This window comes from Acomys russatus, chromosome 11, assembly GCF_903995435.1.
Source record: "Acomys russatus chromosome 11, mAcoRus1.1, whole genome shotgun sequence".
Taxonomy (NCBI): domain Eukaryota; kingdom Metazoa; phylum Chordata; class Mammalia; order Rodentia; family Muridae; genus Acomys; species Acomys russatus.
Window position 1 is genome coordinate 46,748,641 of NC_067147.1, and position 22,271 is coordinate 46,770,911.

The 22,271-nt window shown below is 44.7% G+C and overlaps 1 protein-coding gene across 1 annotated transcript in view; it reads left to right on the top strand.

Moving 5' to 3' along the window:
* Nucleotides 1-7,258: 7,258 nt before the first annotated feature.
* Ank3 (ankyrin 3) overlaps nt 7,259-22,271 on the top strand; it is a 307,445-nt gene continuing 292,432 nt past the window's right edge. The window contains exon 1 of the mRNA XM_051153191.1: nt 7,259-8,341. Coding sequence (XP_051009148.1) covers nt 8,228-8,341 — 114 coding nt within the window. The 5' untranslated portion in view covers nt 7,259-8,227. The remainder of the gene's footprint in view (nt 8,342-22,271) is intronic.

Sequence of the window (22,271 nt, forward strand, 5' to 3'; positions counted from 1 at the left end):
CTTCTTAGGAAAGACATGAATTTAAACTTCTCAGAAAGACAAAGCTATGAACTCTGCAAATGGTGCTTCCTATGGCCCTGAGTGTTATAGCTGACAATGGAAAGATTTGTTTGCTTGTTGAGAGGCCTTAATAGGCTGACTTGAAGTGTATTACGTAGCTGGGGGTGGCTTTGAACTCCTGATCCTCTGGCCTCCACCTCCTGAGGATTGGGATGCCAGGTATATGCCATCACGTTTAGTTAATGGGGTGCTGGGTATCAAACCTAGGACCTTGTGCATGCCAGGCAAGCACTCCATCAACTGAACTACATCCCCAACCCCAGCATTTTTATAAGACAAAAATCCACACGTCCCACATTTTCATAAAGACTTGTGCCTCGGTTTTAGTGTGACATTTGACTGACTGCCTTAATATGATCTGACACAGTGTTTCTCCCTCTTGCTGTTACCCACTGCTATACATATGGCCCTTGTCAATCAACTGAGTCAATATTTTATTGTCTAGAAGCAGAACCCCTTTCTTACAGCATGTCACCGTCTCTCCTAGGGTAGGAAATGATCACTGTTGGTTTTGGTTCAATACAAGATTTCCCTATTTTGTCCAAGCTGGCCTTAAACTGACCACATTCGTGCTGCCTCTGCCTCCCCAGTGCTGGGCTTCAAGGCATATGTCAATACCTCTGGCAGGCCACCAGCTTTCTGACACTTTGATGTGTCACATCACACCTTTGCTGTCAGTTACTCCTTCAAACAATTCCTTTCAAAGTCAGCTTACCTTGCCCGCATCCTTAATCAGAAAACAACAGGGAAAGGACACATCAAATTTCAAATTTTCTCCCAATTACATTTCCTCATCACAAAATGCATGATGGGAGGGAGGTTTTGCTGTACCTTCCATTTAACAGCTAGGAAGGCCAGAAGTGAGGTGCACAGAGGGCTCCCTCACATCTCATAGTCACTAGGAACAAAGTGGGGCGGCTTGCTGTTTTGGGCAAATGCGTGATTTTTCCTTTGAGCCATTTTATATTTACTGTATAAACATTAAAGGGCCAAGAGCTTGGTGGGGGGATTTTTTTTTTAAAATCCAGACTGTGTCACATTTGGCTCAAGCACACAGGAAATGTATTGCATGACTTGATGGTTCTACTCCCATTAATGTCCCTGAAATTGTCACCGAACAGTCAGTGAATGAGAGTGGCAGCAGCCTTTAATTGTTCAGGTGGGTTAGCAGACAAGAGATGGAAAAGCACGTTTGATGTCCATCGTCTGTAGTTGCAACAGGAACAAACACATGACCTGAAAAGTCATCAAATGACTATCAAATAATTTTCTCAGTGGAATGATTTTCTGGTGAATTACCACCAGAATGGGGTAGGCTGCCTTGGTAAATTGGCCCTTGCCAATGTTATTTCTCTTGGGAATCTAAAGAAGGCAAGAGGTGTTGTGTCTATGAACTGTTCTTCTCTGCCCAGGCACTTTCAGTTCAGTATTTCTTCAGGACATTTTTCACTATCTGAAATTGTCTCATCAATTACTTGCTTATGGCCACCACCCTGTACTGTCAGGACTGGAACATTCTGAGAATGGATTTTTGTCTATCTTCTTTACCATTATAGCACCCGCATGAAGAGCATATACCGTGTTCTCTGTCACCTGGTTAGCACACGAGCACTTGCCTACACTGACTGGGATGCGAAGGGTTAACTCATCCCTGACCTAGACCATAGTGTTGTGGGTCTGCCCTGCCTGCCTTTCCTCTGCTACCACAGCATCTCCTATGCGCTGCCTTTTAAAATTTCTGTTCATTTCTCTCCTCTTTCTCTCCCACCAATACTTAAGAGGAGGCACCAAGTCTTATTCACGTACATGACCCAGGGACGAAACACAGGGCCAGCACATAGGGTGACTGGGAAAGCACACGACCAGTGTGTGAGTAGTGCATAGTTGGTACTTTTAGCAGAGTGCCTAGAAACCAGTATATGAGGTTGACTCAAGACCTTAATGGCATCTGTTACTCCTCAAGGAACGCTGGTACTTAGAGCCATCACAGGTCTGATGTAACCAGTTAACCAGTCCATTCTCCAGAAACAGAAGCCTTTTCTTTCTGTGTGTTCACACTTACAGAGTCAGCAAATGCCAGAGATATGGGCCAATTACTATCTGTCTGTCTGTCTATCTATCTATCTATCTATCTATCTATCTATCTATCTATTTATTTATTTATTTATTTATTTATGTTTTAGGACAAGGCCTTGCAGTGTAGCCGAGGTTGGCACCATACTCATGATCCTCCTCCCTCTACTTTCTGAGTGCTGGGATTTCATCTTATAGAGTGAGCACGCATTCCCTTCTTGAGGGAGTGTGTAATGGCAGCTGAGTGTCCTTTGATGTGCACTTAGTGTAGTTTCTACTTGGAAGAGAGGACAGTTTCTGGCTAATTGGGTCCTCTCTCTGTGCATAGAAAGGAGCTGCTTATGTAAACTACTTCTGTCCGATAGGAATAGAATATCGCATACAAGTAACTTCTTGCCGGTGCATTTTTATTATTTCTTTATTTATTTATCTACCTATCTTTGGTTTTTCTAGACAGGGTTTCCCTGTGTAGCCTTGGCTGTCCTGGACTCACTTTGTAAACAAGGCAGGCCTTGAACTCACAGCAATCCACCTGCTTCTGCCTCCCAAGCACTGGGATTAAAAGTGTGCACCACCACCACCCGGCTTCCCGATGCATTTTTAAAGGGGGGAAATTATACTTGGCTTAATGGGATTGATTCAAAGTATGAAGAAGGTAATATAAATCAGTGGGGAAATTATTTCAATAATTTACATTTTATTAAGCTTTAGTCTTAAAATGCAGATCTGTACTTTATTTCACGAAACGCAAGAAGAGTTGATTGACATGTAAAAAGTTGTCGCAAATATGCTTAGATGCAGTCGGGTATCTGAATTGAATATGGGTCGTAAATTTGAACTTTTTAGTTAAGTTAAAAGTAGCCTTCTCCAATTGTACACTAGTCATATTTCAGGCCCAACAGCCGCCTATGACTACAGACAGCTGCTGATGAGCACAGGGTAAAATGTCTGCTAAAATCAACCAGCCCTAGATAGCTTCCTTTCTTCAAAACACCCAGTGACTCCTGCCACCTAAATGCACAGCATTCAGGAGTAGTGAGAGGGTGTCTTTGAAGTCATCTGGTCCGCTTCCTCCTCCTGTGGGAACCCAGAGAAGAAAAAGCTGTCAGATTGGTTTCGTTTGCACAGCACCCCTCTCGCCCGCTGTGCATTCATTGCTCTGCCTGGCACGACCAGTGTCCTCTTTCAAGTGGGCTGTGGCTGCAGTGCCTTCCTCCTGCCATAAGATTCCCCATCTCCATGCTGGCCTGTGTGGCTGTGATAGGAAAACTATGGGGAAGCCGTCCCCGTGAGCCCGTCCCCATCTGCCCGTGTGAGGTCACTGGAGCAGCTGGCATGCTTGGGACAGCTGGCTCTCTCTCTCTCTCTCTCCAGTGCTGAGGTCAGCCCAGTTGAACGGGCTGTCTTCTCAAGGGAAGGAGGGTAGAACCGGGCCTAAGACAGATGGTACCAAGGCCAGTGCTCATGGACCACAGGTGACACTCCCCAGGAGGAACGCAGCCCCGGAGTCCTTCAGGGACACTCAGCCATGCCTCCCATCCCCTTTTCAAGCACACAGAGTGAGTTTCATCTGAGAATGAAGACCGAGTGTGACTGAGTTCAGAATTTGCCAGGGTGCTTCTTCACTGCTTGCTCGCTCGCTCGCTTGTTTCTCCACATCATTAAGATACAAAACCCAGAGCCTGCTCAAGGCCCTTTGTTACTGCGTCTCTCTAGGATGCCGAAATTAATGAAATACAAATAGATCCCTTTTTTCTTTGGGAGGGAGCAACATTTTGACTCTGTTGTGGTGAGCCTGCACTTCTGAGAAGGAAGTGGATGCAGCAGGAAGTAGTGTTCGTGCCATCAGAGCAGGCACTTCACCATTGACAACCTGACATCAAGCTCAGAGAATGCGACTTCCTAGCAGTACTATAGCCAGTTTTTAACTTGGTCTCCTACTTGTCCTATTACTCTGAGTATAGAGTAATATATAGAACAGTGTATAGAGTCTATACACTGCCCAGCTTCCATACCTCCATTCTGTGATATCTCCTTAAAGGGTAGATCGGGGAGGAATTGGGGAAGTGGTTATGATCATAATACATTGTACGAAATTCTCAAAGAGCGGGAAGGGAGATCCACAGCTACTCTAACTTCAGCCAGTCGAGTGGCCGTGTCATCTCCATAGAAATAACATACATCATCGTTTGTCTGTCAACTCAGACTCAACAACGCAGAGATGCAATGTGGAATGAGTGACAACCAAGAGCAGACAGGTTATCAATTGGATGAACCGGTGCAATAACCAAAGCTTGCCTCTAATGAGGAAGGTATTACCAGAATGGAAGAAGGGGAAATCCTTGGCCGTGATATCGCAAGTCTGCAAATTCTCATATGAATTGAGTTGGCCTATTTTTGTTTTGAGTCCTAATTGAGTATTACTTAAGGAATAACTCTTATTCCATTTACCAATACAGAAAGGAATTTTTTTTTTTAATTTAGTCGTAGTTTCATGCTCTAATGCTGCACATATAGGCATTATTCTGAATGAAATTAGTTCACTCTGGTAAGAAATCAAGAATTACTATTTGAAAAGCAGTCACTTTCTGACCACAGTTGTGGTGACAGGTGACACACAGGGAAAGACCAGGACTCTTGGTTGCAGCATGCTTGCTTTTGTGGGAAACACATCAAATCTGACTTCCTGAGGAAGCTGGAAGGAAGATGATCTCCCCCTCCTCTCTGAATTCAGCCACGTATCTAGAGCCTCACAGTCACACCTGCCTCTCCCATTGGATTTACTGAAGAAAAGCCCTCACTGGTTAGTAAAAGTTCGAACATTCACTCTTTCCCTCTATTTTGAGAGGATGGATGGATTAGGAATTCTTGTAGTTAAGACTTTCACAAAATAAGGACAAGTTCCTTTTCCTTGAGAGAAGTCCCTTAAGAATTGGGAGACTACACTTTCAATAATAGCTATGGCATTCTTGATGTCATGACCCTGTCTGTTAGGATCAGGACTAGAGAGGTTGCTCTTGGTGTCAACGGCCACTGAGCTGTCTCTGGGATGCTCCATCTTTCTCTGTGGTTCTGCATCAGCAACACATTCTTGTTGCTGTTGGGGAACCACCACACTCTCCAGGTGTATATCCTCTGTGCCAACCAGACCGTGGTCCATTCTAACCTCAGTTGGGTCAGGATGGTTCCATGAAGCTTTAGTCAAGGAACAAAAGGAGACTGGTTCGTTAGTAAATGTAGGATCTGGAGCGAGGCCTTCCTAGATAGAGTAACTGCTTAGGGTTCAGGGCTGTAAGCAGAGGATAAAACCACACATTTCTTCTAAGAACGAAACTCCAATAGGCTGCACCTTAGATTTTATTTTTGAGGTGTTCCTGACTTACTAATAGAAGGAAGTGGCCAGTGGGTAGAGTTTTCCCTCATTACTTTGTCAAGAAGTCACTCTACATCCTCAGCTTCTAGGCGTTTTGGAGACTCAAAGAATCCTCCTGGAGGGGAGTACCTGTAGCTTGTTGTCTTCTTCTTACCAGTGGAGAGCAATGAAAATGCCTTGCTTTGCCAGCCTCCCTTGGAAAAGCTACCTTGGTCAAGGGTACTTATAAGTATGCTACATTTGAAGGTATCATTAGCGTATATACATGGATGAAAAAAAGATTCCGAAGCCAGTGGGAAAGTAGCCAGTTTTGTAGCTGGCTGCCCTCTTCAGCTGTCTGGAACTGTGTGGATATTCCTCAAAAGTGTAGGACTTACTTAGAGAGACGCCACACAAAACTGTCATGCATTCTCCTTTCCTCTGTCCCACTTACCGTTTTGTGGAGGGAAAAATCCTGGTGGGAAAACATAAAGCTACTCATTTCCTACCAACCCAATTAGGGCTTGTGTGCTTTTGAATTTGAGTTAGATTTTACTTTGTGTCTTCACTGCCTTTGGCTGCTTCTTGTTAGATAAGACAGTCAAATAGGCAATATAGAAACGTGTGTGTATGTGTGTGTGTGTGTGTGTGTGTCTGTCTGTCTGTGTGAATATACACATGTGTTGATATGCATCTGTGTGTGTGTGTGTGTGTGTGTGTGCGCGCATGTGCGTACCTGGGGAGCCACAAGACAACCTCATTTGTTATTTCTTAGGCACCACCACCTCCCCTTTATTTTTTGAGGCAGTGTCTCTCAATAGCCTGGACCTGGCCAAGTACACTGAGCTGGCTGGCCAGAGAGACCCTGGGATTTCCTGTCTTTGCCTCCCCAACCCTGGGATTACAAATGCAAACCTTTCTGCTTTGTTTTTAAATGTGGGTTCTGGAACCCATAGCCAGGTTTTTATGGTATGTCATTTCCCCACACCTAAAATACTTTTCTTGTGAAGCTATTTTTGTGGAAAGCAAGCCTGTGTGAGTGTGGATGAATACACGTAGTAGACCCTTGTTAACTGTGTGACCAGGGTGCCTTTCACTTGGTCCCAGTGACATGTGCCATCTACTCACAATAAGAATGAACATGCTATGGGCCCTGCATCTTTTACGTCTTTGTCACTGCCTGGCAGGGTCTAGAGGACCTTAATGGATGAGAGGGACCAGTATCTACAGCACGATGTTTGTAAAAGCTGCTCCTAAGAGTTCAGCTTATCACTCTAGACATACACCAGGTGATAAACAGCTGTAGAACCCAACAACCCAATCCCCACAATGCCCTGGGCTTTGTGATCCATCCCTCATGCAGCTCAGAGTTCCCTCTACAAAGCCCAGTGTGTGTCCTCCTTCCAAGTTAGGAACTGTTGTGCTCAGACCACACTGCAGAGCCTCTCTTTTGATTCTCCTCATTTTTTTATTTTTATTTTTATTTTTTTCTTGGTGACATTGAGATGTCTTAACTTGAGCCCACAGGCTTTGGGCCCAGTCTAGCATTTCAGGCGCTTCTTGCTAAAGCTGTCAGTGTCAGAGTTGGGGTGTGTGTGTGTGTGTGTGTGTGTGTGTGTGTGTGTGTGAGAGAGAGAGAGAGAGAGAGAGAGAGAGAGAGAGAGAGAGAGAGAGAGAGATTCCCTCCTTAGGAGATCTCTTCCAGTACATGCTCCTGGAAGACACCGGCATCTCTGAGCCATGCTGCTGCTCCTCTTCACATAATGAATATTCAGAGGCTGCAGTCACCGAGGACTCAGGTGGTACAAATAGTAACGTGATTACAATGAACACTAGCATGAAAGCCACTCTGAAAACACTGATGACAGCCCCGCTGCCTTGTCCCCTGCCCCTCATACCACATGAGAGGAGAGTCCTGGGGAACCTCTGAATTGGGCATCTGTCCCTCACAACAGTGGCCTCACGCCTTTCTGGATAATGTGTTGTCATGAGCATGTTGTTTTAAAAAGACAACAGACCCTTCTGTAGTCCTCTCCACAAAACGCATCAGGACTAACTGGGTATAAAAGATGCCCTGTCAAGACCAGCAATGCATGCATTGTTTGCCTGAAAATGCAGTCAGCATCTCCCAGGGAAAAATGTGGCTGATTTATTTTATATATTTTGCCACCCTCAGCAGTTGAACTCAAGCTGCTCGGTTCTCTGACGGGTTAATTTTCACTCGGGTGCGGATCTAGGCTGATGGATAAATTGCAGCCCTTTCTCTTTTTGTGGGGGATTTTGGAGTCGTTCTTTCAGGATTAGTGCTGGCTTTCGGCTGCCTGCCGCATGTGTGGTGTCTCCGGATCCTGCCTCTTCACAAGAGCCACCCTTTGCAGCGTTCCCCCTTCGGAGGAATCACTTAGACACTTCCAGCTGGTGGCAGGGGATGCGGCCATAACACAGCTCCTCCGGTCCCAGCTGCCTCCACTACAGCCTCTGTATCAGGATGGCTGCCCTCTCCGGGAGAGGGGAAGGCACAGCAAAGTGTAGGATGAAATCCGGCCCCTGCTGTGGTGGGTTTTGAAAGCTGCAGTTTCCCCGGCATCTCTGCCTCTTTGCTTCTTGGATGCTTCCCTGCCTTTCAGCCCAGGCTCCTCTCCTGAGAGGTCTATGCTGCTCTACGACTGATTAGAGGTACCCAAGGAGATCACCTTTTCCGAGAAAGCTCTGAGCGCTTGACAGGGTCTTTTTCAATGCATTATGGCTCATGCCGCCTCCCAGTTAAAGAAAAACAGGGATTTAGAAATCAATGCTGAAGAAGAGACCGAGAAAAAAAGGAAACACCGCAAACGGTCCCGGGATCGCAAGAAAAAGGTAGCTATGTGTGCCGTGGCCTCTCATCTTTGTGTATGAAATCTCCTCGGATGTCTTTGACAAGCATGGAGGGCTGTTTTCACGTGCAGCATAGAGTTGTAAATTGGAAGTAGAGATGGGGGCTGCGGGTAAAGCCTGGTGACAGGCTGGGTTTGGGACAGGGAATGCTTTCTCCTTGGGGGTGATTGCAGGGCTCTGCGGAAGGTGTGCCTCACTTTACCAAGGCACCGGCATGTTTGCACAGCACACAAGGGTGTTGCTAAGGAGTTAAAGTTACTTTCTTTGCAGCTGGGTCAAGGTTAAATAGACTGCAGGTGACTTGGGCTTGCGGGAGAGCCGGGAGAGCCTGCCTTTGTACTTCCGTAGAGGGTCCGTTGTGCGGAAAAGCCGCTTTGTGTTGGAAGTGTGTCACATGTGTGCATGTTTGGGCAGCTTTGTGACCTCAAGCTGGCTCCCTGCTCTGCCTTCTTGCTGCCCTTGGGCCTCTCATCTTTAGGTGGCTTTTTTTTTTTTTTTCAGCTGGGGTTCTGCAGTGGAAATCAGCTCCTAGGAATAACTTTGTGTGTGTGTGTGTGTGTGTGTGTGTGTGTGTGTTAAACCTGTGCTGAAACCACCGCAGAGGTTTGCTTCTTACCTGCTGGGTGATAGTGGTCCTAAATGCAAGAATTCCTGTGACATGGGGGTGGAAAAGAGAGCCCTGCAGCCTTCAACACTGATGGCCTGAGATCAAAATCCTGATGGGGCACTGTGTACCCCTGTTCTGATGTCCAGGACTGGGAGGAGACACAGGAGAGAGAGAGTCTAGGCCAGTGGTATTTCATTGCAGCTATAGAGTTCTTACTATTTGATAGCTTTGCCCTTTAAGATGACTCCTGGGGACTGGCCGCCCTGTGATGCTCCAAAGGACTTTCCCTGCATGGCAATTAATAAAATTTGACTAAAATCCCGGTGATCTGGATATGGAAGCCGGTCATAAAGCATTTTGATGTGCCTTTGTGTGAATACCCCAAGGGGAAAAGGCTCTTCAAATACTTCTCAGCCTTGATCTGTCTGCTTTGCAAATGACATGCAAATGCCATCCATTGAATCTACCTTTCTTCAAGAGAGAGGTGGTAATCTGGGGGTACCTTCCCAGGTGCCTTCAGGGTTAGGCTCCACAGGAGTAGGCCCTCTGCCTACTGCCTACTGCGACAAATCAGCCCGAAGGAGATAGAGTTGGGAGGGCTGGGGTGGTTTTGCGGCAAGATGGTGCATGTGTAAGCTTTCCCTTTGGGTGTTCTTGTAAATAAACTCCTTGGATCTATTTTCATAAAAGTTCAAACCTGGGGTAAGGAATTCTGCAGTGGCTGTTTTTCAAAACCTTGTATATCAGAGTGAAGAAGGGAGCATGGTTTGCTAGGCTCTGGTCCTTGTTTTATTCTATGAGGTTAGGCTAGGAGAAGGTCACTATGGATGGCCTCTTGCCAAGTATCTCTGCCTCCAATCCTTGATGCTAAACTGGCTTCCGTGACACGAGGGTACAGGGATGTGTGTATGTATGTGTGTGTGTATATATATATATATATATATATATATATATATATATATATATATATATATATATGGCACAGATTCAGTGTCATCCTGAAGGTTGATGGCAGGACCTGTATAGCAACAATGACTGACCTAGGCCCCTGTTTGACTAGGAAGCCATGCAGGAAGGATAAGGTGGAGTTGCTTCAGGACTCACTGGGCTGCAGAGTAAGCTCTGTGGACCAGAATGCTCTGTTAGAAGTGTGACAATCCGCCCAATGTAAATCTCTTAGCAACCGGAGGGCCACATAGCACAGCGTCAATGTCGCCATTGTGGACAGACCAACTGATATAGACACATTGTTCTCAGGCCTCTCAAAGAGGAGCTGCAGAGAGTGGCTCGGGAATGACACTGTCCCAGCATCACAGATGTGTTATGACCTGAAGGACAATGTGCTGTGGAAGATAGTCCCTGTGGTCAGTTTTTTTTTTTTTTTTTTTTTTTTTTTTATCATGAACGGCCCTTAATGTGTGGAGTTAAGGTTCAGCTACTTTGAAAGTGCACTCCCTGCCCACTTTACATCCAAATGTAACTCTTGTCCCCTCAATTGTTTGGCTTTGAGCCTCTCCTGAACCTTTGCCTAGAGTCCTACTCAGGCCCCATGGGCTACTTAACTCCATAGGACAGAAGTTGCGCCAATAGAAGAAAAACCTGCTTGCAGATATTGCTTTGTTGAGTATATGTAGGGATAGTTCGGCTCATGAATTACCTCCCTAGGATCTATTTCCATAAAAGTAATAGTGAACACTCTCAGACAGCCCCATCTGCAAAAAGCTTAGGACGTGGCTACGCTGCTGTTACATAAAAGAGCCTCTGACTTATAAGATGGAGCCCTGTGGTCCGTGGCAATCCTGCAGCTTGGGTTTAAGTAAGCCCAAGATGACCCTGTCTTGACTACCTGACACAGCAGCAAACGCCATGGGATATATAATCTAATCAGATTGCTTAGGAATGTCAGACCAACATTCCACCAGGTTTCTTGAAGCCCAGTTAGCTGCACATTCCTTTTGTCTTAGATATGCTAACTGGCAGCATAGACTGCACCCCCACCCCACACAGAAACCAAAAAGTGCTAATGAATTTGTAATTAGCTGAATTGTAATAAAGATTTTTTTTTTTGCGTAACTTAAGTAGTCTTAAGTGGGCTAAAGAAGAAATGCATCTATTAAGTCCTTAAAGCCTCTATTGGGGTTGAAGGTAGGGGGCAACTGGAGATGGACCCCAGAACCCTGCACATATTCAGTGCACAGTATTCAGCTGAGATCTATCTAGGCCCCTTATTCTGTTTAAAGAGGGGTACACACAAGGCTTCAGTGGATATTGGCTTAAAGACAGACCGTTCATCCCATACTTCTGCATGAACCTTTTTTTTTCTTCAAGGCAAGGTTTCTCTGTGTAGCCTTGGCTATCCTGGACTGACTTTGTAGACCAGGCTGGCATTGACCTCACAGAGATCCGCCTGCCTCTGCCTCCCGGAGTGCTGAGATTACAGGCGCATGCTACCACACCTGGCTCTCCATGCATCTTTCTGTCACAGTTCTGTCCCCTCCACCCACTTCTCTCCTAGTGGGCTACTTAGGTTTTCAGCAGAGGAATGCAAGCCAAGGTGGGCACAGTGCCCTGATGAGGTGATGCTAGGTCTCTGTTCTTGGCAGCCTGCAGAGAGAAACTATGTCACCAGCCCATGGGTGTGTGTCAGTAGATAGCACAATCTGCTATGGACCCAGGGAGGCAAGAGATCTCTTCTGTCCGTGCCTGTGCAGTTTCCGCATGCTCCTTGCTGCTACTATTCATGTATCCATGATCTCTGCTTGCCCAGCGTGTCCTCATGAGCTATTTGTGCGTTTCTGCACTGAGAAATATTATAAAAATTAAATCTGATTTATGCAGTAGGTTGTCTTTAGATGTATGTTTATCTTCTTGTTTATATTTACATTATCTGGTAAACAAAACAAAACTCCCTGAAGGTCACCTGAAGAAACCCCATTCTCAGGTACTATGGAGGCATCGTGTCTCTGTGTGTAACTAACACAGCACTGGCAACTGGAATAAACTGGAAATCCTGTGAGTAATTCAATTTTGTGAGTACTACATCATTTCTGACTGCTGATACTGAATTTGAACAGCCAATAGTGAAGCAGAAATAAATCCTCCTTGTTTCATTCTCACATTCATATGTTCAGTCAACAATCATGTATGGAGTGAGGCTCTACCAATCAGGTTTGGCGTCAGATGTTGGATACAAAGTTAAGCAAATAGTGGTAGCAGTGTGATAACGCCCAAGAGAAGCGAAGACAGATAAATCTGCCTCCCCCCATGGTCAAGAGCCTGTACAGAAGCATCACCACCACTTCAGTTGATTAGAATGGGTTCCGAGAAGGCTCTGACCCTTGGAGCATAAGGCAAGGGTAGAGAAGGGAGGAATGACAGGACCAACATGACCAAAATGGTGACTGCAGGAGAAACCACTGGGCTACACAGAAAGCAGACAGTATTTTCAGAAGGCTTTGGGGGAAGGGAGGTCTGAGTATATGGCAGGAAAAGTCAGAAGGGACCAGACCAAGAAGACCTGCGGGTGCCGTCCTACAGGGATTGATTGGCCAGTCTCCTGCTCCAAAGGTGGCAGGATGCCTGTTCCGGAGCAATGCGTTGCTTGTCAGTGTTGTAGACAGCAGCAGAGCAGTCAGAAGCTCGCATGGTGATCCAGGAAGGAGATGCCTGGAGCCCAAACTGGAGGAAGGCAGGGATCTGCCAACAGAGGGGGGGCGTGGCCTATGAGAGATATTTAAGGGAAGATGCAGTAGAGCTTGGCAGCGGTTTGTAGGTGGGAAGTGAGAAGAAATCAAATTCTAGGGGAGCTGCCAAGTTCCCGGCTCAAAAGGGAGAGATGAAGAAATCATGTTTCCTGGACTCCAGTCTTTTCTCCCAGGCCTCTTTTGCTGACCGAGTGCCGTGCATTGCCTCGCGAGTTGGAGGCTCATTTAACGTTCACAGGAATCTGTCAGGGGGTGGTATTAGCTCTGCCATATTGCAGCTGAAGAGACTGATTTCTGAAGTTCCCACAGCGGGAGCTCATGAAGCTCCATCCCTGAGCTGCCCAGCACTCTTGACACGCTGCCACATGGGTGGCACATGGCATCTATTCTGGTATTGCTCTCTATACAATAGACTCATGGGGCTGGGAGGGGAGATGGCTCCATGGGTAAAGTGTCTACTGTATTAGTGCAATGGCCTGAGTTTGATCCCAAACACCCACATAAAAGAAGGTGGGCGTGCTAGTGTGCACCTGTGATCCTTGTGCTGGGGTAGGGGTGAGGGACAGGCAGATTTCTAGGGCTCACTGACTAGCTGAAGGTCCATTCCAGGCCACAGAACAAAAGACTGTCATTCCTCGGAAATGACACCAAAGGTTGACCTCTGGCCTCTATACTCACATATCTGCATGCATGAGCACCCATGTGAACACACACAAACACAAAAAAGAAAAATTTAAAAAAAATTATAAGTGGACTTCTTTCAAAAAGTTTTGTAAACAAGGGTTTATTGCTTATACCAGAAATCTCAATTCATACAATTGGCTTTTCAGAGTGATTCGGTATTGTGGTGGGTCTTTCTTCTTTCTTCCATATCCTCTGTGTAGTGTAGTTTAAGGTTTTGTTTTTCAATGTTAATTTTGAAGTGTGTGGATGTTTTACCTGTATGTATGTATGTATGTTTGTATGTATACATACCACACCTGAAGGCAAAAGGCGGCCTCGGGGTTCCCTGGAACTGGAGTTACAAGAAGTTGGGAGCCACCATATAGTTGCTGAGAATCCAATCAGGGCCCTATGGAAGAACATCCAGTGCTCATAACTGCTGAGCCATCTGAGCCCCAAGTTCTGTGTCCTTAACATTGTTTTTGAATGCTACAAATAAAAATTACCCACATCAGAACTTCAAAGATACCCCGGTGTAACGACATCTCAGGAGTGGGTGTGTGCCTGCTACTATGCCAGAGGGACGCCAAAAGGCTATTGCGTCATCTCTCTTCTCTGTGGCTTTTTTTTTTTTTTTTTTTTTTTTATAAAAGAATTGCCTAATGTCTGGTGACTAGTCAGTGGTGGCCATAAACATCTTGTTTCAGGTCAGAGCTATAAAGGGCTGAGAGCAGTCTTCAGAATACGTGAATTCTGGCTGTGGCTCTTACTGTGATCTTTCATGTGTCTTGACATGTTGCAGTTTTCCTCATAGCTACTCACCCAGGTATTTATGTCATAAGATGCCAGGCTGTGCATTCGTGCGGCGGGCCAGGCTTTTATGGGATGTGATCTTTCAGACCCTTGGAAGATCGTGAGTCTCTGGGGAGCCTGTTCTCTGTCACTGTCCTTGGTATGTTGAGCTGTGGTGATGTACTTTCATGTCTAGTTCATCTAGGCCATGGTAATTGGTATAAATGAGCTGAATCTTGCTGCATCAGAAGATGGGGTCGATGAACAGATGGAGGGCTGAGTGGGTGGGTAAAGGCAGTCGGTCCTGCGTAATGGTTATGAGCAGAGACTGGAGGGTAAGGTCGTGTGAGGTTCTGTACCTCTTCCTATGCAAGATGTCTGCCATTGTAGCGTGTCTGTGTGTTTAGTCGTAGGCCACAGGGAGAGTCAGTGCAGGGCAGGTTGGCACAAAGAACTGCATAGCATTGGCTGTTGCTGCTCTTGAGAATGAGCAGAGGATCAGAAGAATAAATAAAATGACTTGCGTCCTGCACCTTCAGGAATTCTACCAATTAACTTCCAGAACCCCACAGATCAGCTCCTGAGGAGCACCTTGCTGCAGCATTGCAGAGCACAGAAAAGTGCTTAACTCACACATAGGAAACTTGCAAACCTTTGCCCTTGACTATGGTACCATTATCTGTAGGGGTACAGAAGGCATTTGAATAAAACTTGTCAGCCAGAAGGCTACTTTCCCACATTACTCTGACAATCATTCTGTGGTTTTTCTTCCATAATTTTCTCTCATCTGTTCATTGACAAACACTATGCATTCTTTTGCTATTGATCGCTTGGCATGACGAGCAGTGCGAAATCATATTAGATAGAAATGACGCAGTTATTAATGTGCTATTTAAAATAAGAGGCTTAGGTCCCTCCCTACCATAGTTACTTTTAGCTTTTGAGTTACTTTTTATTAGTTCTTTGGAAATTTGAGTTTTGAACATATCCACCCTCTCCCCCAGTTTATTGCTTAGCTACCCTCCCCATCCACCCAACATTGTGGCGTTTTTTTCTACCCATCAAGTCCAATCAGTGCTGCCCGTACTGTCATAGGACCACTGGGGTGTGGTCGACCTACCAGTGGCAACCCTCTTAAAGAAATTGACTCTCCCCTCCAGTAGCCATCAGTCACCAATAGCTCCTTGGCTAGGTGTGGGGCCTTCTCCATGCAGGATTGGGTTTGGCTTGAGCTTGCACATGCCCCGTGAATCCTATAATAACCACTGTGGGTTCACATGCATAGCTGCCCTGTATGACCTGAGCACACCATTTCCTTGTATTTCATTCACTGCTTTTGGCCTCTTAGAGTCTTTCTGCTCGCTTCCCCCCCCACCCCCCGCCCCAATGGTCTCTGAGTCTTAGGGGGTACAACATAAATGGCTCATTTTGGGCTGAGCAATCTGCTGTCTCTTATTCCCTGCACCTTGCCAGTTTTGGGTCTTTGTGTTAATCTACTGAAAAAAGAAAAAAAGAAAAAAGAAAGAAAAGAAAGAGGTACCTCTGATGAGTACCTATTGGCATAACAAGGCATTAGGAGTAATTTTAATAGTATGCCCACTTAGAATAATGCTAGTAGGTTCTCCCTAAGACCTACGACTTCTTTAGCTCCATATTCTTGGCTCAACAATGCCGCCAGGTACAGATTGTTTCCTGTGGAATGGGATTTAAGTCCAATCAAAAAGTGGTTGGTTACCCACATGATGTTTATGACAATATTACACCAGTGCGTGTGTCTTGCCAGGCCTGTGTTATCGTAGCTCTTCTGGGTCCTACAGCAGTTGTTGATAACTTTTTTTTTTCTTACCCTTCAGGCCCATGATTTTTTGTATGATCATTTTTCATTTTACAAGATGGTACATCTATAATTTATGTGTTTTGTTTTCTGTAATCTGAACATACAAAAAAGAAAAGTTCACTTTTCATAAATTTTCTTAGAGAAAAAGCAGAGAGTTCAGCATCAGCCCTGGTGTGTTTTGATCCTATCACATTTTACCTGCATCTATATATTCATGTAATAAAACTTCATCAGTGGGATATGGTTGCCTAGTCCTTTAACGCCAGCCCTCAAGAGGCAGAGCAAGGCAGAGCTCTGAGAGAAAAGTCACCCTAGTGGCTGTAGTGAGCTCCAGGGCAACCACCTACATAGTGAGACCTTGGGTTTGGTACTACAAAGGAGGAACTCATAGGGACCTCCCCTTCCCCCATTTAGATAAAGCTTGCCTTAATTTACATAGATAGATAAATGATTATAAGCAAACAAACAGAAGTATTTTTGTGGATTTCTCATGTGCTGGGGGCCTTTTTCCATCCTTCCTAGTCTTCATGTTTGTATCTGTGATATAAGAACAGCTTGGGCCCCACGTGTTCAGAGGTCAACACTTCTTGGGCTCCTTTTACAGCTTGCCTGTGTCTGTACCAATTCTCAGTCCCTTGCTCAGGTTTTCTTAGCATCTTTATTAATGGGTGTCCAAGGTGAACATTACATCAAGAAAAAAAAAAAAGATTCTTTTTTGAGATACTAAAAGTTGAATGATTTAGGAGCTGGAATTTTTGTTAGTCATTTATGTTTGAATGCAGAAGCCTAAAATTGTATAAACAACTGCACTTCAGACATTGTAGTTATGCATCTAAAACAGTTTTTATGTGGAATCCAGTTACTGAAAAGTGTTTATATATAGAGGTTGATGTAGAGATTCAACACTTGAGGGGAATGCCTGTATACACTGTGATGTTATCCTAACTTTATTCTAAGGAAGCATTTGTATATAGAGAGAGAAGGCTTGAAAACCAATGGCTCCCTATGGATCTGCCCAAATTGGTGTTCTTCTGGTCTGCATAAATTAAAAGAGACAAAGCAGTGGAAATCCACTTGGAATCTTTACCACCCAGTCAGGGTTTTATCTAGACCCTGTCTGATTCTTTGAAGATGCTGGCCTGTTAGAGAACCAAAGCACCATACATAGGACGGGAGCTGTCTGTAAGATGGGCAGTTCCTAGCCTACTGTTTTCTTTTCTTTCCTTTTTCTTTCTTTCTTTCCTTTCTTTCTTTTCTCTTTTCTTTTCTTTCTTTCTTTCTTTCTTTCTTTCTTTCTTTCTTTTCTTTTCTTTTCTTCTTTTTTCTTTCTTCTTTTTCTTTCTTTCTTTCTTTCTTTCTTTCTTTCTTTCTTTTTTTTAAGACCCTGCTGGCCTCGACCTCACAGTGATACGCCTGCCTCTGCCTCCCGAGTGCTGGGATTAAAGGCGTGTACCACTGCAACCAGGGCCTACTATTTTCTTAATCACCAGTATCCTTCTAAGTATTGTGATGGGACAAAGACTACCACTTGCATTTCACACATATACGGCACTCCTTTCATGTCTGTGGACCACATAGTAAAAAATAAGGGAGGGCATACGGGGCCAGTAGGAAGGAAGATAGTCTAGAGTATTCTAGGTTCTGAAGGGAGAAATTTGGGGGCTAGAGAGATGGTTCAGCAGTTAAGAGCACTGGCTGCTTGTCTGGAGGTCCTGAGTTCAATTCCCAGTAACCACATGTTGGCTCACAACCATTAATCTGATTCCCTCCTCTGTGCATGAAAAATGGAACACTCATATACCAAAAAATAACCCTTTAAAATAAGAACCCTATATCATCTGAAGGTAGGAATTTTGACACATATGCCATCACGTAGAGATGTCTCTATAGACCCTTGCAACTTCAACTCTACAAACAGTAATATTTTATCCTAGTGAAGTAGAGTTTTGTGAGAAGTCTACACAGGGCAAGGGAGATGGTTCAGTGGGCAAAGCGCTTGCCTCACAAGAGGGAGGAGCTGAGGTTTTATCCCCCCAGAACATAGCTAGCACTTCCATAAAGGGATGGAAGGCAGAAACAAGAATCCCAGCAATTCAGGTCAACTAGCATGGCATATGCAGTGGGGGAACAAGAGACCATGACTCAAGCAAGGTGAAAGGAGGGGGCCAATACCTGTGGTTGTTCTCTGACCTCCATAATGCTCCATGTCACACATGCGCTCATACTCTCACATATGAACACATGCACACACTTGCGCACGCATGCACACACACACACACACACACACACACACACACACACACACACACAGATAAATAAGTCCACATAGTTGAGGAAAGTCTGAAAGCATGGTTAACTTTAAGAAGCCAAAGACATCCATAAGGCAGGTAAACTGGTGGTATAGAGAAAGGTGTGGGGCTGGGAGTGAGCATCACAGACTATGACAGAGGCCGGATGATGTCACTGGGAAGCTGCTATTGATTGGTGACGAGATCTGGAAAGCCACCTCTTTGGGTGTCAGTTCCCCATATTGATCAAAAGGGATATTTACGTTTTAGCAGAGACACGTAAAGCAGCTCATCTTGCCAGCTTCCTGGAATCTGGGAAGTTACTTAGCAAGGTTCCCAGCTTCCTTTCGTGTCACGTGCTCTCACACGGATTGGAACAGCTACAGCCAAAGAGAAGGCGGAGGAAGCAAAAGAAAGTTCGAGAATACTTTTGACCATTCACAAGCAGTTGGTATTTTTCACGGAACTGACTGATGAATGAAATTTTACAAAGACATTATTGACCCCCACATAGCGTTTGACTCCTACAAGTTTATATCTTTGGACAATTTCTCTCAACCCTTGGGGAATTAAGTCCATCCTTCTGAGAACTGCTCTCAACGACTCCAACGTTAACTACACTTTGCATTCATTAGCACCATACTTAATTAGTTTCTTGGTTTCTGCATCATCACCTACATAGATATTGAAGAATGCTCTAGAACCATATGCACAGGGACTAACAAGATGGCTCAGCAGGTAAAGGCACTTGGTTCCAAGCCTGAGAACTTGAGTTCAATCCTTGGGACCCACCTGGTCCCCCCAAAAAAGAGAAACCTGACTCCTGTGACCTACACATGTGCTTTGGATCCCCACCCCCAAACACAGAAATAAATAAGAGTAATTAAAAATTGTTTTGGGGGTTTTGTTTGTTTGTTTGTTTGTTTGAGAAGTGGTTTCTCTGTGAAGCCTTGGCTGTCCTGGACTCACTTTGTAGACCAGGCTGGTCTCAAACTCACAGAGATCTGCCTGCCTCTGCCTGTCAAGTGCTGGGATTACAGGTGGGCACCACTGCACCCGGCTTCAAAAAAAAACCTTTTTTTTTAAAGAACCATGTTCACAGGCAAATGACTCCCTGAACAAGTGACCTTCTTTTTACAAATTGAACCAGAAATGTTGAAGTATTAACTTGGAAAAAGGTAGCTCCTTGGGCTGTGTGACCCTTTATTGTCTATAAGATATGTCATGCATATGTGTGTTTGTGCATGTGTGTACGTGAGTGTGTGTGTGCGTGTGTGTGTACACATGCATATATAGACATATAGGAGTCATTACTTACTAGTTTTTGACACTCTGTACAATGGGCACTATAGACATAATGTAACACTTTTGTACTCGCTGGGAACTGAAGGGGGAGTAGCTGACCAGTGTACCATGCCTCCCTCCAAAACTCATAGTAATCCAATGGCTGTTTTCATCAGCCCTATTCTTTCTGCCAGGTTTCTAAGTTATTGTGCTCTAGGGCTTCTTTTTTAGTGAAGTGTCTGTAGCTGCATGGTCAAAAGCAACTCAGGAAAGAAAAGGTTTATTTCTTCTTACAACCCTCAGGTCTTATGGGAGGGAAGTCAGGGCAGGAACCTGGAGGCAGGAACCTGGAGGCAGGAACTGAAGCAGAGGCCACGGAGGGATGCTGCTTACTGGCTTGCTCCCCCAGGTGGCACCACCCACAATAGTCTGGGCCCTCCCACATCAATCACTAATTAAGACAATGCCTCACAGACTACACTGTAGATCAATCTTATTGAAACATTTTCTCAATTAAGAATCCCTCATCCCAGATATGTCTAGGTCTGTGTCGAGTTGACAAAAATCAGTCATCACAGTCTACAAGGTTTCCCATCCCACACAGCAAACTATCATGCCATGCACCTGCTCAGAGTGACACACTTTCATCATGGCCACCTAGGCTGGTGGTTCTCTTTCACCTTAAACCCAACAGAAGAACAGAGTCAGACACCTGGACATAGTCTTTCACCATGCACTCATGATTTTTATTATAGAGAACTCAGCAAGAATGTGTGGGGCAGAATCTCCTTCGTCCCCCCCCCCTTTTTTTTTAATTAATTGATCCCTAAGACATTGATCTAAAAGGTTTGGATACTCTGTTGATCATGTGAAGTGAATCAATGTGGTGACTTCTCCTGACTACAAAGTTTATAACTTCCTGATTAGGAAAATTGGGCTTTAGAAAGTTCTAGCATATAGCCGGGCGTGGTGGTGCACAACTTTAATCCCAGCACTCGGGAGGCAGACACAGGTCAATTGCTGTGAGTTCGAGGCTAGCCTGGTCTACAAAGCAAGTCCAGCATAGCCAAGGCTACACAAAGAAACCCTGTCTCGAAAAACAGAAAGAAAGAAAGAAAGAAAGTTCTAACATATTACCCAATGTGGCCTAACTCCTTGGTGTAAAGGGGTGCCTTTCCCCGCCATCCTGTACCTCCAGTGGCCCAATCACTCTTAGGAGCCCCTTATCTGAGTACTGAGTCACAGGGTACCATGCTGGGGACCCTCACATGAGACCCCACTTGCCTTTTATCTTCTCCTCCTGGAAGGATATGGCAGATTGAGACACTATGAGCGAAGGGTGACAAGTTGACTCAACTTCAAATCATTTTTGCTTCACGGATTTTTGTCTTACCTTAAGTAGGCCGTATTCCTATCAATGATAATAAACTATATGTACAGTATATCCCTAAAATGCTTTGCTTTTGAAGAAGAGTAAAATTGTTTTGTGTAACCGATTGCCTTCTTTCAGTTCTTTTCATGAGTTATTTGTTTTTATTGTATGCGCATTGGTGTTTTGCCTGCATGTGTGTCTGTGTGAGGGTGTCAGATCTTGGAGTTACAGACAGTTGTGAGCTGCCATGTGGGTGCTGATGAGAAGACTATGGAATGATCTTTTAGTGGCTTTTACTTAAAACAGGTAATTTTTCAGAGAGCAGAAATCAAAACTTGATGAATAAAGGTAAGAAGCTAACATCAACATCAGAAAGCTATTTGACATGATGACAGAATGTTAGAACTGAATCCCACAGGGGTTTGCCAGAGTTGTTCCTGATTTTCAGTGTGCCCACATGCACACGTGAGTATCCATGCACTTGAGCGTGCACATTCACACATACACACACGCACATGCGCATGCGCGCGCGCGCGCGCACACACACACACACACACACACACACACACACACACACACACCTCCTGGGCCTTATCAATGGTCTTAGTTTCCCCTTGACTGTGAGAACAGTGGACACAAAGTTTAATTTGAGGGAGGAGATTAGTTAAAACAGTAAATGTAAAGTACTCAAAATTAAATGTTTCTAGGCTTTACTAGAAAACTCAGTTTGAAATCTTAGAAAACACACTAGCAAATGTTAGGGTTGATTTACAGTAATATGACTGACAGCTGTTGTTTCCATTAATGCTTGAATACATCTTCTGAGAATGCTGGAGCTGGTCCCATTTTGTCAATGGAGGAGAAAGAAAAGAAAAACTGAGGCTTGGAAACAGAGTTTACCAGTGATAGACAGAAAAAAAAAAAGAAAAGAAAAGAAAAGAAAAGAAAAGGCAGAGCTCAAACCTATGGCCATGAGAGTGCAGGGTATAGCTCCAAGCTCCATTACACCACTCTAGTGCCAAGATCTTCACAGACATAGGAGGCTTTATGCCTGGAGAAATCATTCACTTTGGTTGTTGCGTGTTTTATTTTCTAATCAGGTTTGTGTCCTTTGTATGCCTCTTAGCATCAGCGACACTCATTATACAGTAGAAAGCTTAAAAGGTGCTTTTTAAGTAATGGTCCATGGCGTGAGCTTTAGGTTTTCAATCTGCAGTTGCAAAAGGGACATTGAGCATTATTGCAAAAGCACATAATGATTTGAATCAGGTACAAAAAAAAAAAAAAAAAAAAAAAAAAATCGAGTTGAAGCTAGAACTGTGGACTTCTGGATCAATGCGACACTATGATTAGATCCATAACTTT